At 43.9% G+C, this 18362-nt stretch overlaps 2 protein-coding genes across 4 annotated transcripts in view; both read right to left on the reverse strand.

Annotated features, from left to right (window-relative positions):
* Positions 1 to 18362, reverse strand: part of LOC111965006 (DNA-directed RNA polymerase III subunit RPC7-like) — a 737315-nt gene that overhangs the window by 374213 nt on the left and 344740 nt on the right. The window lies entirely within an intron of this gene.
* The window catches only part of LOC111965016 (ubiquitin carboxyl-terminal hydrolase CYLD), a 33000-nt gene continuing 19227 nt past the window's right edge, over positions 4590 to 18362 (reverse strand). The window contains exons 7-19 of one of the 3 annotated variants that reach the window (XM_023988949.3): positions 16746 to 16847; positions 16089 to 16205; positions 14187 to 14596; positions 13756 to 13921; positions 13451 to 13592; positions 13169 to 13291; positions 12907 to 12998; positions 12731 to 12797; positions 12422 to 12554; positions 8792 to 8900; positions 8521 to 8639; positions 7566 to 7782; positions 4590 to 7277 (exon numbers count right to left, since the gene is read on the reverse strand). In XM_023988949.3, the coding sequence (XP_023844717.1) occupies positions 7093 to 7277; positions 7566 to 7782; positions 8521 to 8639; positions 8792 to 8900; positions 12422 to 12554; positions 12731 to 12797; positions 12907 to 12998; positions 13169 to 13291; positions 13451 to 13592; positions 13756 to 13921; positions 14187 to 14596; positions 16089 to 16205; positions 16746 to 16847 (1982 nt within the window). In that variant the 3' untranslated portion in view covers positions 4590 to 7092. The remainder of the gene's footprint in view (positions 7278 to 7565; positions 7783 to 8520; positions 8640 to 8791; positions 8901 to 12421; positions 12555 to 12730; positions 12798 to 12906; positions 12999 to 13168; positions 13292 to 13450; positions 13593 to 13755; positions 13922 to 14186; positions 14597 to 16088; positions 16206 to 16745; positions 16848 to 18362) is intronic. The other 2 variants (XM_023988950.3, XM_023988951.3) reach the window with 2 other exon arrangements.

The raw sequence follows: 18362 nt of genomic DNA on the forward strand, positions 1-18362 counted from the left end.
TACTCCCAACACACATACAAACACTCACTGATACTCCAACACACACCCACAAACCACTCACTGATACTCCAAACACACAAAACACTCACTCCATCATTGCTCACACACACATATAATATGCATACTTTTACACTGACTCTACATCCTGATGCCTAGTCAGCTTACCCCTATACATATCTACCCCAATGATCCAGTATCCCTTCACTTTGCAAATATGCTACTGGAACCGACCCTGTATATAGTATGCTTACTTTCTTTATCGTGTTCTTCTTATTTCATATCTCGTGTGTCTTTGTTCTACCTTGTTATTTTTAGTATTCATTGTTATTGATTACTGCATTGTTGGTGTAGAGTTTGGAAGAAAGGCCTTTCACTGTACTTGTGCATGTGACATTAAACTTGAAACACTCACTCCATATTTAATCTGGGAAAGCAGCTTGCATCCAATCCAGTCAGCACCTGTAAACAATGCAGTGTTTAAAGGTAGCGCAGGAGGGAATAGGCAGTACACAGGTGTGTGGGCCTACACGCACACACACAGACACCACCAGTCCCATCCCACTGCCATTGCTGCCACGTCTTGCTGTCACTCCCACCTCTTATCATTACAGCGCCATACAGATCCCCAGTGGGGGCCACCGGCCCAGCGTCATACAGACCACCAGAGGCGGCCACCGGCCCAGCCTGCCCCCCCCCCTTCTCCGTACACACACTACAGAAGCAGTGATGGGCAATAAAAACACTTCACACCTTTAAGTGAAAACACGACTTAAAATATTTTACGCACATCCTGCATATGCAATTTGCCCACACCGGCTGTTAGGAGAACAACATCTGGCAACGGTTGCTTTAGAGGCAATTATTCTTCATCCGTCACTAGCATCCTCCTACTGAACATCATTTCAGAGGGGGAGTTGTTGTTAAGCAAAACACAGTATGTGAAGAGATACATACATAAGTGAGTGAACCGGTTCATCTGTGGAGAGCAGAAGGGAGGTGTAGTACTTGACCCTCATGTTGCATCAAATAGAACAATGTTTTCCGTTACAAGACGCATGCGTCATTCCTACATCAAAATATTGAGGTATGATTACAAACTCATTTTGTCAGGAAATAGTATTTGAATCAGAATATAGTTTAGAGTTGGAGCCCCAAAATTGCCCTCGCTGGAAGCCTGTGTTTCAGACATAAGGAAGTGGATGGCTGCAAACTTTCTACTTTTAAACTCGGACAAAACAGAGATGCTTGTCTTAGGTCCCAAGAAACAAAGAGATCTTCTGTTGAATCTGACAATTAATCTTGATGGTTGTACAGTCGTCACAAATAAAACTGTGAAGGACCTCGGCGTTACTCTGGACCCTGATCTCTCTTTTGACGAACATATCAAGACCGTTTCAAGGACAGCTTTTTTCCATCTACGTATGGAGAAATGCAAAAATCTGAAATTTTCTGTCCAAAAATGATGCAGAAAAATGTATCCATGCTTTTGTTACTTCTAGGTTAGACTACTGCAATGCTCTACTTTCCAGCTACCCGGAAAAGGCACTAAATAAACTTCAGTTAGTGCTAAATACGGCTGCTAGAATCCTGACAAGAACCCCAAAATTTGATCATATTACTCCAGTGCTAGCCTCCCTACACTGGCTTCCTGTTAAGGCAAGGACTGATTTCAAGGTTTTACTGCTAACCTACAAAGCATAACATGGGCTTGCTCCTACCTATCTATCCGATTTGGTCCTGCCGTACATACCTACATGTACGCTACGGTCACAAGACGCAGGCCTCCTAATTGTCCCTAGAATTTCTAAGCAAACAGCTGGAGGCAGAATTTTCTCCTATAGAGCTCAATTTTTATGGAATGGTCTGCCTACCCATGTGAGAGACGCAGACTCGGTCTCAACCTTTAAGTCTTTATTGAAGACTCATCTCTTCAGTAGGTCCTATGATTGAGTGTAGTCTGGTGAAGGTGAATGGAAAGGCACAGGAGCAACAAACCGCCATTGCAGTCTCTGCCTGGCCGGTTCCCCTCTCTCCACTGGGATTCTCTGCCTCTAACCCTATTACAGGAGCTGAATCACTGGCTTACTGGTGCTCTTCCATGCCATCCCTAGGAGGGGTGCGTCACTTGAGTGGGTTGAGTCACTGATGTGGTCTTCCTGTCTGGGTTGGCGCCCCACCTTCGGTTGTGCAATGCCGGAGATCTTTGTGGGCTATACTCGGCCTTGTCTCAGGATGGTAAGTTGGTGGTTGAAGATATCCCTCTAGTGGTGTGGGGGCTGTGCTTTGGCAAAGTGGGTGGGGTTATATCCTGCCTGTTTGGCCCTGTCTGGGGGTATCATCGGATGGGGCCACAGTGTCTCCTGACTCCTCCTGCCTCAGCCTCCAGTATTTATGCTGCAGTAGTTTATGTGTCGGGAGGCTAGGGTCAGTCTGTTATATCTGAGTATTCTCCTGTCTTATCCGGTGGCCTGTGTGAATTTAACTATGCTCTCTAATTCTCTCTTTCTTTCTCTCTCTTGGAGGACCTGAGCCCTAGGACCATGCCTCAGGACTACCTGGCATGATGACTCCTTGCTGTCCCCAGTCCACCTGGCCGTGCTGCTGCTCCAGTTTCAACTGTTCTGCCTGCGGCTATGGAACCCTGACCTGTTCACCGGACGTGCTACCTGTCCCAGACCTGCTGTTTTCAACTCTAGAGACAGCAGGAGCGGTAGAGGTGCTGACCTGTTGCACCCTCGACAACTACTGTGATTATTATTATTATTATTATTTGACCATGCTGGTCATTTATGAACATTTTAACATCTTGGCCATGTTCTGTTATAATCTCCACCCGGCCAGCCAGAGAGGACTGCCACCCCTCATAGCCTGGTTCCTCTCTAAGTTTCTTCCTAGGTTTTGGCCTTTCTAGGGAGTTCTTCCTAGCCACCGTGCTTCTACACCTGCATTGCTTACCGTTTGGGGTTTTAGGCTGGGTTTCTGTACAGCACTTTGAGATATCAGCTGATCTAAGAAAGGCTATGTAAATACATTTGATTTGAGTAGTTTCTGTGTCAAAAACATTATTAAATTTAAGTATGAAAAATAACTGCTTCTGCAGCTGGCCATTTGAACAGGATTGCGAATGAATGGAAACTATCTTACAACACAGATATTTAAAAGGTCTCAAAGTGATTGAAGAACTGCAGAGTTAATACTTTCAGTTCTAAACATTAGTTTGATTGCACTGCTTTGACTTCATCAGACTGTGACCTTTAAAGCCACTAAATAAAACCCCCTTATCACAATAGAGTTAAAACAGCACCTAAGTGGTATATTGAGTTAGGACTGATTGGCTTGAAATTGTTCTCTCTCAGCTCCCTTTTCATCTTTAGTGTCGGAAATCACTGTTTTCCTGTTGTCTGAATGGGCTTTTACATTTACCTTCTCTCTCCAGGCTCTGATAGGATTTCTTTGTTTACTGGCTGTCTTTCCCATGGGAATGAGACTGGATTTCAAGTGCAATGCTGAGTGTGAACCAACCATTCTGCATTCCTATGTATAGTAGACAGGCAGCAGAATCACTACCTGATGTGATGGGAGGCTGTTTACAATAAAAACCATACCGCCCATGTCTTTTTCAAGGTCCTGTGCATGGATTAGATGGGAGAATACCAAGAACAACATCAGCCAATCTTGGGAAAGTATAAAAAAAATAAAAAATAAAAAGAACAAAATAGTCCCATATTTTAACTCGGGACTGACTATTATGAGTGAGAAAGAACAGGAAATTCAGACAAAAAAAATACTTCAAACACAACACCAAAATAAAAGTGAGAAAGTGATCCTGAGAGTGTCTGTCTGGGCTTCTGTTGTGTGTGACTGTACCATAAGTAGACAGTGGTTGGAGAAGAATACAGTCTTGGATCCGCAATGAAAATTGCTTTGTTTCACTTCACTAAAACAGCACAGTAGTAAAAGCAATATTCTGTGTGATTTCCAGGCTAAGTAAGTTCTAGGTCTTTCCAGAGGCCCAATCCACCAGTGTAATACTTGCTCCTGTCCAGTGGAGACTATAGGTTGTAGACCCTGCCACTTTCCCAGCAGCCCCAAACCAGCGGTGTTGGAGGGCCATTGGCTGTTTATCATAAACACAGCCCAGAAAGGTCCATCTGCTTTGATTTTATTTAGCATTCTCCCCCAGGGCCTCTGAGCTGGAGTGAGAATAACAATACTTGAGCCCATCTGCTCCTGAAGTACCAGTCCCGGCTAAATTATCACAAGCTACGAGCGGCTGGCATATGCTGTGGCATTAAGATACAAGAGGGTATTGTGGCGCCAGCTGTTGTGTTGACAAATACTTATCTGGCACTTCTGAAGTCAGCTTGCTAAGCTGGTTTCAAGTTTGACTAAAAACTAAATGGGTGTAAGGTGTGTAAGAGGGTTCCTGTGGGGGAAATGTATATATAATATAGGTTGATTTATCTATTTGTTGCTAAGTGTCTGGGGAATTGGGTCATAGGGTATATGGAACTCAATCCCAACATATAGGCCACGGGGATAATAACAATGAAAAGCCAGTCACACAAGTGGTCAAACAAACTGCCATCTTAAAACTGATCTGTCATTCTTTATTGTTAAGAATATTGCACCCAATTTGTATTTATTTCCTGGACAGCAGATGATTGACTGTTGTTTTAAAGAGGCCTAAACTGGGGCCCATATTGTAATAAGCCTATGACTAAAGGCATAAACCCACTTGCTCACACATTGTCAACAACTGCTTAAACATAGATGAGAGACTTTTCTCAAGAGCTTGAAATGCTGCAGCCCTCACAGACAGGCACTGCAAGTCACTCACTAAGCTGGAAATGTAGCCATGCACCCGCTGGGCACACACTGGTTGAATCAACGTTGTTTCCACGTCATTTCAATAAAATTACATTGAGCCACGTGGAATAAACATTAAATTGATGTCTGTGCCCAGTGAGTTATGACTAACTCAAAAAGCATACCCTTTTCACTATTTTAACAATGATTGATCAGAGATAGGTTTAAACAATGTAAAGTATTTCTGCCTTTTCCAGTAGACTGTAGTTTGAGGTGATAAAGAGAAGAAAATAGAACCTTGTGTTAATGTGCTGTCTGGGCCTCGAGCTCCCTGTCGGACCAGTGTCCAGCTGCTGTGTCTCTGCCCACGGGGAGGTTAGTCCCATCTGCACCCCGTCTCTCTGACAAACGCATCGACCAGAGCAGAATCCCCGCTGTGCTGAGCCCCTGCAGAGACACCATGCTAATGAGACCTGCACCTCTGTGACAGGTGAGGACACAGACACCAGAGTTGTCATCAAGCTACACGACAAGCGTACCCCAATGCACTCATACTCAGACGCGCCAAACAAAGCAAACTGCCAGGCACATGGCAAACATCTCCAACACACAAAAACACTTTTCATACCTTTCAAAACAGGGGTTTTAATTTAGTTAACATTTACGAGAACAGCACAGACATTCATTTCCATCTGTTATATACTTTACAGATAGATGCACAAGTCAATGTTCATAGATATCCATATCAGAGACTCACAGGCTCCAGTGGAGTAAAGAAAGTCCTCCTGTCTGTCTGTGACGAGCATTAAACTTCAGCAGTGCAGAAACAAGCACACACAGTAATAATGTCCCCTTTGAGGGTCCCTGGGAAAACAATCACAATGGGGCTTTGTGGAGGTTGTAGTCATCTGGAAACCAGCATTGAACCTCCCAATCAGGCCTTCATCATGACATTAAACTACACTACCCAGCATGCCACTGGTGGTAACATTCAGTAGTATTAATGGGACAGCATGAATCACAAGAACTCACTTCAATATCTGGTGAGAGATGGGAGGAGTAAAGATTATATATATATTTTATTTTTATTTTATTTCCTTCAAAAAAGAACATACGAGAATGTAAATATATTCAGATTAAAATATAATTAGGTATATACTGTATTTTAAGTTACTTGATTTTGATCCACGGTTGGGGAGTTGACTGTCACAAATGTATGAAAAAGACACAAAAGGCATATACTGTTTGTCTCATCAGATAGATAAGTATTGAGTATGACAAATGCCAAGCAGGAGTTTACTATGTCTTGAGTGCAGTTAAAAGTTTAGATATAAAATAATTTAGTTTGCTGACACACAATGCCTTGAGACTTACAAAAAAGAAAAATCTAAATTTAAAATTTCAGTTGAATATTTCCACAAACTGTTAATTCAAAAACACCTGCCAGGCTTTAGAGTACCTGACCTGTCCTCTGACTGCACGGAGAACTGTCATACAGCCGCCTTTACCATATATCTATTTGGAACACACACACTTTCATGAAATCTACAAGGTATAATAGGGAAATATGCCAACCATTCTGGTTGATCCTAATGCTATATTTGGTTGACACAAATATACTGTTGGTGGTGGTACACATCTGACATAATGGATCATGGTACTAACTAAGGATGTCTTAAGACACGCTGTTTAAACAGTATACATAGTTGGTTGAGGGTTTTGAACATGGCATTATTTCCACTATGAGTTGAATTATGGAGCGCTCCCATCTCTTACACTGATTAAGAAAAGCAGGACTCCCCCTGCTTTAGGTAAATGAGGTGGCCTCTGTCCTTCCATTAACATGGCTTGTTTTTGTTTCGCATGTTTGGTCAGCTGAGGAGAGCATGCCGTCCCCCTCTCTCTCTCTCTCTCTCTCTCTCTCTCTCTCTCTCTCTCTCCTCTTCCTCTCCACAGGAAGAGAATAATATTCAGCGGGCTTCTCGTGTCTCCATCGACCGCCGTCCCCCACCACTCAGCTACGAGGCACAGGGAAGCTACTGACGTCAAGATCAGCTTGTTTTGTTGTTCACCACAGAGGGAAAACAAGAAGAACAACACTTCAACAAATGCACAGTGCAAATAAGCTTTTCTCTTTTAAGGTCTCTTCACTTTGGGCAGAGTAGACTGAGGAGACAGGGGCAGGCATTGAGGAGGAGGTGGGGACACAGGGAGAGAGCTCTGGACTGCAGCTCTGCCGTCTGTGTCTGTCTATCTGTCTGGGATTCTCCTGCCCCGGGGGCTCTACTTGTACAGGCTCATGGTGGGGCTCTGGTACATGCACATGTAGGCGTCACACAGCAGACGGCGGGCCTGGCCCTGGATGCTCTTGGGGTCCAGGGCGTGCAGCTCCTCAGGGGTCATCTTCAGATAGGCCCCCACCTCCGGACATGGAGACACCTGGGGGATGTTGAAGCCATTCTGCCCTCCTGTGGAACAACAAACACAGACAGAGCACTCAGATCTGTGGTATTAAAGCAATGGCAAGTGTTCTAGTTATATTTCTATGTAACATAATTTCTGTGTGTGAATTAATCCAAAATATTTACTATTGAGCTGAATATCTACTCATAATTATGAACAATGAGACAATATCATAAAAATAGCTGGTTTGACAGTTCATAATAACTTTGTAAATGATTCAAAATACTGCTTCCCCCACAACAATAAAAAACGAAAAATTATCCAATAACTCCTGAAGATTTTTCTCCCCATACCGTCGCGGTCGGCCATACTGTCGAAGAAGAGCCATGCAGAGTCTTGGTGGCCGTACTTGACGAAGGCCACGTAGTGACTGGTCTCGATGCAGAGCACGGCGAACAGCTCCATCCGCTGGCGAGGGAAGCTACCCTGCCGCCACACACCCTCTTGCAGTTCCTTGGGGACGGACAACTTGCCGTGGCGATGGGCCTTCCTCCTCGGGTGGAGGTGAACCTGAGGGAACACATACACAGACATAATGGTTGGAAATAAGTATTTACCTATTTCTTGGGGATTTGTAAGTATTTCTATGCACTAGTTATAAATCGGTCTAATAACAGTTCTCACAGATCGATGACAACTACAGCGTAAAGAAAAAACTGAAGAATGACAAGTTTCACAATTAATTAATTAAAAATTATTATTTATTTTTTTTTTATCAACTACACATATATTCAGAGTTTGGCAAAAATATTCACATATGTGCCTCAAAGTTCAAGGTAAATATTTTTTCTTCAGCTATAAGTTCTTTAAGCAATAAGGCACGAGGGGGTATGGTATATGGCCAATATACCATGGCTAATGGCTGTTCTTAAGCACGACGCAACAAGGAGTGCCTGGATACAGCCCTTAGCCGTGGTATATTGGTCATATACCACAAACCCCCGAGGTGCCTTATTGCTATTATAAACTGATTACCCACGTAATTAGAGAAGTAAAAATACATGTTGTCATAGCCGTGGTATATCAGACCTTATACCACGGGTATCAGCCAATCAGCATTCAGGGCTCAAACCACCCAGTACAAAATACAACTTAGAAAGAAACTCTTACATGAAACTCAGTCATTCCTTAGGACTTGTCACCCCCAAGTGGATTGTACTGGAACTACACTGCTTTACAACTACTGCAAGTCCCTGATGAGATCCCCTTAGTTTATATTTTGGTGGAATGGCACCCTCTGTCTGTTACCTGTGTATTGCACTTTTCACAGAACTGTTTTATCTTCCCGGCAGTGATGTCACCGTCCTCGTAGCACTCCCTGCATTCATACAGAGCCAGACCCCCGCAGATTCGACACTCCCTGGGAGCTGAACGAGAAGCACAGGGTTGAGGGTTGACTATACACACCCACACACAACCATATGTCGATCGAGAACAGTAGATTTCTGATATGGAAAACAGTTATCACATTCAATAATGATAATCCAACCACATTCAAATAAAATAACTTTTTACGCACTGTCTTCAAGTAAGTCTGTGATGTCTAACTCTAGTGAGGGGAAGATCTTGTTGAACATCTTGAAGTCCTTCCCAAAGCGAGGCATCTGGATGATAAGGCAGGAAGGAGCCTGAACAGAGAGAAGACACATGAAGTCACCACATCAAATTTTATTGGTCACATATACATATTTAGCAGATGTTATTTCGGGTGTAGCGAAATGCTTGTGTTCCTAGCTCCAACAGTGCAGTAGTATCTAACAACTCACACAAATCCAAAAGTAAAAGAATGGAATTAAGAAATATATAAATATTAGATCGAGCAATGACGGAGTGGCATTGACTAAAATAATGTAGAATAGAATACAGTATATACATATGAGATGAGTAAAGTAGTATGTAAACATTATTAAATTGACTAGTGTTCCATTATTAAAGTGGCCAGTGATTCCAAGTCTACAGTATGTCTATAGGGCAGCAGCCTCTTTTATTTGTATTATTTAACTAGGCAAGCCAGTTAAGAAGAAATTCTTATTTACAATGACGGCCTACCCCTGCCAAACCCTAACCAGGACGACGCAGGGCCAACTGTTCGCCGCACTATGGGACTCCCAATCCTGGCCGGTTGTGATACAGCCTGGAATCGAACCAGGGTCTGTAGTGACACCTCTAGCACTGAGATGCAGTGCCTTAGACCGCTGCGCCACTCGGGAGCCTCTAAGGTGCAGGGTTGCGTAACCGGGTGGAAGACTGCTAGTGATGTCTATAAGTCTGATGGTCTTGAGATATAGGCTGTTTTTCAGTCTCTCGGTCCCATCCCATTTTTGCCAATGCACCTGTACTGACCTCGCCTTCCGGGAGATAGCGGGGTGAAGTGGTGGTTGATGTCCTTGAGGATCTTTTTGGCCTTCCTGTGACATCGGGGGCTGTAGGTGTCCTGGAGGGCAGGTAGTTTGCCCTCGGTGATGCGTTGGGAGTTGCCGTACCAGGTGGTGATGCAGCCCAACAGGATGCTCTCAATCGTGCATCTGAAAGTTAGTTTGGGTTTTAGGGGCCAAGCCAAATTTCTTCAGCCTCCTAAGGTTGAAGAGGCGCTGTTGCGCTTTCTTCACCACACTGTCTGTGGTTGGACCATTTCAGATCTTCAGTGATGTGTAAGCCAAAGGGAAGCTTTCCACCTTCTCCACTGCGGTACCGACAATGTGGATAGGGGCGTGCTGCCTCTGCTGTTTCCTGAAGTCCACGATCAGCACTTTTGTTTTGTTGACGTTGAATGAGAATTTATTTTCCTGGCACCACTCTTCCAGGACCCTCACCTCCTCCCTGTAGGCTGTCATTGATGGTAATCAGGCCTACTACGGTTGTGTCGTCTGCAAACTTGATGATTGAGTTGGAAGCGTGCGTGGCCACGCAGTCATTGATGAACAGGGAGTACAGGAAGGGGCTGAGCACGCACCCTTGTGGGGCCCCAGTGTTGAGGATCAGCAAAGTGGAGGTGTTGTTTCCTACCTTCACCACCTGGGTGCAGCCCATCAGGAAGTCCAGGACCCAGTTGCACAGGCCAGGGTTGAGACCCAGGGCCCCGAGCTTAATGATGAGCTTGGAGGGCACTATGGTGTTGAATGCTGAGCTATAGTCAATAAACAGCATTCTTACATAGGCATTCCTCTTTTCCAGATGGGATAGGTCAGTGTGCAGTGCGATGGCGATTGCATTGTCTGTGGCTCTATTGGGGCGGTAAGCAAATTGAAGTGGGTCTAGGGTGTCAGGTAAGGTAGAGGGTGATATGATCCTTGACTAGTCTCTCAATGCACTTCATGATGACAGAAGTGAGCGCTACGGGGCGTTAGTCATTTAGTTCAGTTACCTTTGCTTTCTTGGGTACAGGAACAATGGTGGACATCTTCAAGCAAGACGGCGTTCCCTTTGTAGTCCGTGATTGTCTGTAGACCCTGCCACATACGTCTCGTGTCTGAGCCGTTGAATTGCGACTCCACTTTGTCTCTGTACTGACGTTTTTCCTGTTTGATTGCCTTACGGGAGGGAACTACACTGTTTGTATTCGGCCATATTCCCAGTCACTTTGCCATGGTTAAATGCGGTGGTTCGCACTTTCATTTTTGCGTGAATGCTGCCATCTAGCCAAGGTTTCTGGTTTGGGTAGGTTTAAATAGTCACAGTGGGTACAACATCTCCTATACAGTTCCTGATGAACTCAGTCACCGTATCCGTGTATTCGTCAATGTTATTCTCAGAGGCTACGTGCAACATATCCCAGTCCACGTGATCAAAACAATCTTGAAGCTTGGATTCCGATTGGTCAGACCAGCGTTGAATAGACCTTAGCACGGGTACTTCCTCTTTGTTTCTGCCTATAGGAAGGGAGGAACAATATGGAGTCATGATCAGATTTGTCGAAGCGAGGGTGGGGGAGGGCCTTGTAGGCATTTCGAAAAGTTGAGTAGCAGTGGTCCAATGTTTTTCTAGAGCGAGTACTACAGTTGGTAAAACTTCGATAGCGTCTTCCTCAAATTTGCATGTTAAAATCCACAGCTACAATAAATTCTGCCTCAGGATATGTGGTCTCCAGTTTGCATAAAGTCCAGTGTTGTTCTTTGAGAGCCGCCGTGGTATCGCCTTGAGAGGGAATATACACGGCTGTGACTATAACCAAAGAGAATTCTCTTGGGAGTTAATACAGTCGGCATTTGATTGTGGGGTATTTTAGGTCGGGTGAACAAAAGGACTTGAGTTTCTGTATGTTATCACAGTCACACCATGAGTAGTTATTCATGAAACATACACCCCCGCCTTTCTTCTTCCCGGAGTTCTTTATTCCTGTCTGCGTGATGTATTGAGAACTCAGCTGGCTGTATGGTCAGGGTCAGTATATCCCGAGAGCCATGTTTCTGTGAAACAGAGTATGTTACAATCCCTGATGTCTCTCTGGAAGGAGATCCTCGCTCTGAGCTCATCTACTTTATTGTCCAGAGACTGAACATTAGCGAGTAATATAAGCGGTGGATGGTGTGCACGCCTCCTGAGTCGGACTAGAATTCCACTCTAAATACCTCTTCTCCGCCGGCGGTGTTTTGGAGCAGGCTCTGGAATAAGTTAAATTGCCCTGGAGGGTACGAACAAAGGATCCAATTCGAGAAAGTCGTATTCCTAGTCGTAATTCTGGCGAGTTACCAACGCTCTGATATCCAAAAGTTCTTACAGCTGTATGTAATAACACCCCCAAAATGATGGGCTAATAATGTAAGAAATAACACACAAAAAAACAAAAAACACTGCAAAGTTGCTTTGGACCTAGAAGCAGAGCTGCCATATCTGTCGGCACCATCTTACCTTACTGAGGAACAGCCATTACATAACAAACAAAATAAAGCACTTGATTGGTGACAGCAGAGCAAACAACATCCCACTTAAATTCCACAAAAGAGAACTGTATGTGTATTCTACAAGCTACTGATCCTGCCAATTTCCCATAGTAACTCAGCCTGTCATTGATTAATTCAGCTAAACATTAGAATTGATAGTCAAGTTGACTCTCCCTTCATGCTCCTAGAATGAATTGCTTCTTGATTGCAATCAGCAAATCATTCACCTCTGAGCAACCCAACCACTGACAGACATACAGACAGGTCACCTCAGCAAACTTGAGGTCACTGTTGATGAAGGACCACTCTATGAGCTGCTGGCTGGTTGGCACACCCACTTTGTCCTTCTTATCCATGAAGATCTGGTAGAAGTAGCAGTCCTGAACCTTCTGACCTGCCGACCTAGACACGACAGACACAAACAGGATATCATGTGTAATTCATTGGAAATCGTACTAATTTGAGCTCAGCTTAGATGCATGTCTAAATATTATTAAATGTGTATACTATTAGTAGAAATAGTTTAGATAAGCAATAACAAGAGGATATGTTTAGGAGTACGTTTAATGTAGACTGACCTCAGCTTGAGTAAGGGGTCCACCCTCAATATGTGATGGAACAGAATATTGAGGAACTCCTCAGGATCTGTGAGGTGACCATTACATTTATAACACGCTTAAAACATTTAGAATAAGTTTATGACATTAATAACAAAACCCCAAAACTTTAATATTTTGATAAAGGCATTAGACACCTTTTTCTTCAGATGTGAACCCTGAGGCAGCTTCTACCTTCTCCAGTATCCTTCTGAGCTTCATCACTTTAGTGGCACACACATAGCCATGTCTACAAGACAAATAAAATAGAATCAGAGGATCTCACAGTTATGATACTTGGCTGTGTCTAGAAAACTAATGAAAGTGCTTATAAATGACATGTTAAGCATTGGTTTGCCACATGACATTATACTGAATGAATGTGTCTGAACAAAACACGAGGAGCAGTTTCCTACTTACATGCGCAGGGGGTTGACAATCTCTGTGCGTAGCAGCTCCTGTGTCTCTCGGTAATACTCTACGTCAGTCTTGGACCTCGGCCTCAGCAGAACCGTGTCCAGGACTGAGCTGAAGGAAAACAGGCTAAAGACAGGAAAAGAGGGAAAGAAAAACCATGACTCCCTGTTGAGAGACTAAAAAAAAACTCACTACAGTGACATAGGAATGAGGAGGTTAAGAACTCTATAATAATACACGCAAAGAAGAAGTGAAAACTCAGATCTCTCTCTCCTATGTCCTCACCAGAAGAGTGTGGAGTCCAGGTAGCAGGAGTTGTAGTGTCCCTGGATACCTTTCTTCTTGCCCACCATGATGTCTAGACCGTCATTCTCAGTGCGTGGAGGAGTGTTCTCATGCACCACCTCACTCAGATAACCCCCGAAAGCTGGACAGACACAAATGGTGAAGTTTAAGTTGACAATCCTGGGCAGGACTGCTTAGCTGGGTGGAAATTTCCCTGTATTGCCTTTACCCATCCAATCCTAGGGAGTACCTAGGGGTCAATTTGTAATTCAGCGCAGGACTGACAGGTGACACCAGTGACTCACCGATAGAATTGCATCTCTCTATGGGGTTGGAGGAGTGGTGTAGGGAGGGGAAACGGGAGTCAGGCCGGCAGCATTTCAGCTTCACAAACAGGGCCTTCTTGGGCGCGCAGCTGAAGTAGCGGGTACCTTGAAAGGTGCCGTCTGTACAGCCAACACACTCCTCCTCCTGAGAGAGCAGAACCAGACAAGGCCATCATGATGTTATGAGTGCAGTTAGCTGTATGCTATTACACCAAACATATAGCTAGTAATGATACTGGATTTGGATGATTCTACCATTCAATTAACCAAATGTTGGTTTCTCTGAAGTTTTCCTGAAATTCTTAGTTCACTTTCTGTGACAATGTTATTGGTAAAAACATAAGACAAAACAGCCAGGTGTCAGAGGCTACAAAGAGACAATCCTTCCAGTCAGTGTAATGATCTCTCACCAGCTCCAGGCCAGCCAGTGGCTCTGGTAGTCCCGGGGGCAGCCCCACCCAGCGGATGACCCCACACAGGGGCGGGTTCTCCTTCACCTCCACTAGGGACCCCACCTCCAGACCAGGCACTCCCCCACCCCCACGAGAGCTGGGGGGTGAGGGGGGCCGCGGGGAGGGAGGGGTGGGCGACGGGGGCTCTGGCATCTGCATCTGCTCTCCCATCACTGACTGCACGGAGAGGGAGAGGGGTCCATGGCTCATGCTGCCATTGGGCCCCGTCTTACGGCTCAGGCTGAAGGGCAGGGAGTGGAACTTGTTGTCATTGGACAAGGAAGCAGAGGGCGGGGCCCTTGTAGGAGGTGTGGTTTCATTGAAGTCAGGGGGCGTGTCTGTGAGGGACTTGGCAGGGTCTTCCCCGACTGCAGAGGAAAACAAAATACAATCAATTTTCACTGCAGCAGACATTACACTGACAGAGAGCTTCTAGCATTGTGGACTCATCAGATATTAATTAGGCTTTTTTGCCAAAGTTGTGAATAGGGAGTGTGCAGGTGGTGTCACAGCTTCATATCAGCTTTAGCAAACCAAATGTAATGTTGGCTTATAAACACCTTCACTATAAAGTGTATACACATTTTTTACATTCACTGTAAACAGAACCATAAAATGTACCTTGTGTGACACAATGACGTTTTAATTTACCTCCCATGGGAGTTGAAAAACGTAAATATTTGTGTCACAGAGTGTGTTGAGAAAATCTAAATGCCTCCACATGGAGACAGCCACAGAATAATCCAGAAGAGATGGGTGAGTCACAAGATCATCACGTCACCAATGGAAAATACAATACACCATCAAATATGAATATGATGGACCTGAACATATAGGTAAGAAGGCAGTGATGAAAAACAAAACAGATGTGATGAAACAGAACAGAGGAAACAGCTGTGACAGGATTTCTCTCATTCCTGCGACATAGAGTCATCATCTCCACTGGGTCTTCCTCACCCTAGAGTCCACTGATAGCTCCATAACTTTACACACAGGCTTTACATGACTCAATGATTTTCAATCCCTTGGTTTCACTTGTGTAATTATCCATTCATCACCACCACGCTGTAAGGAAAATGATATTTGACCCCATGTAGGCTACCTACCTAAACTACCCCACACTATCCCCCATGAAACATATCCACATGTCCTCACTTAAACCAAGTACTGAAGGCTTTCACTAATGCTTACAGGAAACCATCAAGAATAAAGTACAGTACTTTACCTAATTTAATTATTCTGAGAGCGAATAAATGCAAGACATGTTATTAAAGCATTATTAAAAGCCTTTGTGATTTGAGGAAGACCATGCCACAGCAATTGCACCATGCAGGTGGACCTCACAGTTAATGGGAATGAATAGATAGAGGACTCTCAGTGAAGGGTCTTGATCAGGGCCGGGACAATACCAGTATCGCGATACTCGTTAGCATAGTGTCAAGGAAACAAAACACAAAGCGGATTTAACTTCTTTAGGAAACCAACCCCCATTGTGTTGTCATCCAGTCACATTTATTTATTTTCCAAGCTATAGAACACACTATTTTACATACAGCAGGTATTTTAAAAAAGGACCAAAAGAGTTTGATCTGCTTCATGTTTTTATTTTTGCACTGGAAAAAATATCTTGATACTTGTATCGTCACAGCCCTAGTCTTGATAGCAAGCTTTTTTAAATCAAATCACAGTAAAATTAAAATGTTATCTACCTAAACAATACAATAATTAAGTTAAAGATCAAACGCATTCTTTATTTGTTCACTGATTGGTAAATGAATACTGTAGAACAACCATGCATTAACAGGACCCTGCTATCAAGACAGATGGGAGTCTCAGTACTGTATCTTGCTGGGGCTTTACCTTCATCAATGTACCATGTGCTTTTGGATTTGGACTGGACTGGGTGGTCAACAGAGCTGCCATTTAAAGTATAATACAACTCTGACTTGCTTCTACTCCCACACTGAAGACCTAAGCCTGGAGATAACACAATTCAACAGAGAAACAGAAAAGAAGCAGGTATGTGTTTGCTGCAGTGGAGGCTGCTGGGAGGAGAACAGCTCATAATAATGGCTGGAATGGAGTGAATGGAATGGTATCAAACCCATGAAAACCATGTTTTTCATACCATTCCATTTACGCCAATGCAGCCATTATTATGAGGCGTTCTTTAATGACAGCGGGATAGGTGGGGAGAGGAGGGCGAGAGAAAGGCATAGAGAGAGGGAACGGAGGCAGATTGTCAGCACACCGAGCAGGTCAGTAGCCATGCAAGGAACACAATGGTTCGGTAACTCTCACCACTCCACACCATTCACATCAGCTCTGGATTCCAAATTGGCCATTCACACAGATGGAATCTGGCAAAACTTATATTTTCCAAAATTCAGTCATCATGCCTTATTGATATTATTTCCCAATGACAGAACCATCCGCCAATATCACATCAGCACACTAACACCATGTTAAAGTGTTATAGTGTTAGCTAGTACATGCACTTTAAGCCAGCAGCAGTACCTTTGCTCTTTGGTTTGCTTTGGCCAGAGGAGGACTTGTCACTGCTGCTGCCTCTGGGGGTAAAACTGTGCTTCTGCAGCCTCTGGTCCTGCATGGAGTATTCTGCAAACACACAGTCCAGTATAACAACAGTGTGGAACAACACTGATATACCCGTCCCCTTGTGCAAAAACCCTACACTGCACAGCTGTCTGTCTTGTTGCAGGTGCTGGCAAGTATACAGTATATACAGTCGGTAGTTTACATACACCGTAGCCAAATACATTTAAACTCAGATTTTCACAATTCCTGACATTTAATCCCAGTAAAAATTCCCTGTTTTAGGATCACCACTTTATTTTAAGAATATAAAATGTCTGAATAATTGTAGAGAGAATGATTAATTTCAGCTTTTATTTCTTTCATCACATTCCCAGTGGGTCAGAAGTTTACATACACTCAATTAGTATTTGGTAGCATTGCTTTTAAATTGTTAAACGCTTCGGGTAGCCTTCCACAAGCTTCCCACAATAAGTTGGGTGCATGTTGGCCCATTCCTCCTGACAGAGCTGGTGTAACTGAGTCAGGTTTGTAGGCCTCCTTGCTCGCACACGCTTTTTCAGTTCTGCCCACAAAGTTTCTATAAGATAGAGGTCAGGGCTTTTCTTGTCCTTATAGCCATTTTGCCACAACTTTGGAAGTATGCTTGGGGTCATTGACCATTTGGAAGACCCATTTGCGACCAAGCTTCAACTTCATGTCTTGAGATGTTGCTTCAATATAGCCACATAATTTTCCTGCCTCATGATGCCATCTATTTTGTGAAGTGCACCAGTCCCTCCTGCAGCAAAGCAAACCCACAACATGATGCTGTCACCCCCGTGCTTCGCGGTTGGGATGGTTTTCTTTGGCTTGCAAGCCTCCCCTTTTTCCCTCCAAACATAACGATGGTCATTATGGCCAAACAGTTCTATTTCAGTTTCATCAGACGAGAGGACATTTCTCCAAAAAGTACGATCTTTGTCCCCATGTGCAGTTGCAAACCGTAGTCTGGCTTTTTTATGGCGGTTTTGGAACAGTGGCTTCTTCCTTGCTGAGCGGCCTTTCAGGTTATGCCGATATAGGACTCGTTTTACTGTGGATATAGATACTTTTGTACCTGTTTCCTCCAGCATCCTTCAGCCATGGTCCGTTGCTTTGTTTTGGGATTGATTTGACATTTTTGCACCAGTAACGTTCATGTCTCTTAGGAGACAGAACGCGTCTCCTTCTGAGTGGTATGACGGCTGGTGCCCATGGTGTTTAACTTGCATACTATTGTTTGTACAGATGAACGGTGTACCTTCAGCGTTTGGAAATTGCTCCAAGGATGAACCAGACATGTGGAGGTCTACAATTATTTTCTGAGGTCTTAGCTGATTTCTTTAGATTTACCCATGATGTCAAGCAAAGAGGCACTGAGTTTAATGTAGGCCTTGAAATACAGTGGGGCAAAAAAGTATTTAGACAGCCACCAATTGTGCAAGTTCTCCACTAAAAAAAATGAGAGCGCCTGTAATTTTCATCATAGGTACACTTCAACTATGACAGACAAAATGAGAAGAAAAAAATCCAAAAAATCACATTGTATGATTTTTA

This window comes from Salvelinus sp. IW2-2015, linkage group LG6.1 (genome assembly GCF_002910315.2).
Source record: "Salvelinus sp. IW2-2015 linkage group LG6.1, ASM291031v2, whole genome shotgun sequence".
Classification (NCBI taxonomy): domain Eukaryota; kingdom Metazoa; phylum Chordata; class Actinopteri; order Salmoniformes; family Salmonidae; genus Salvelinus; species Salvelinus sp. IW2-2015.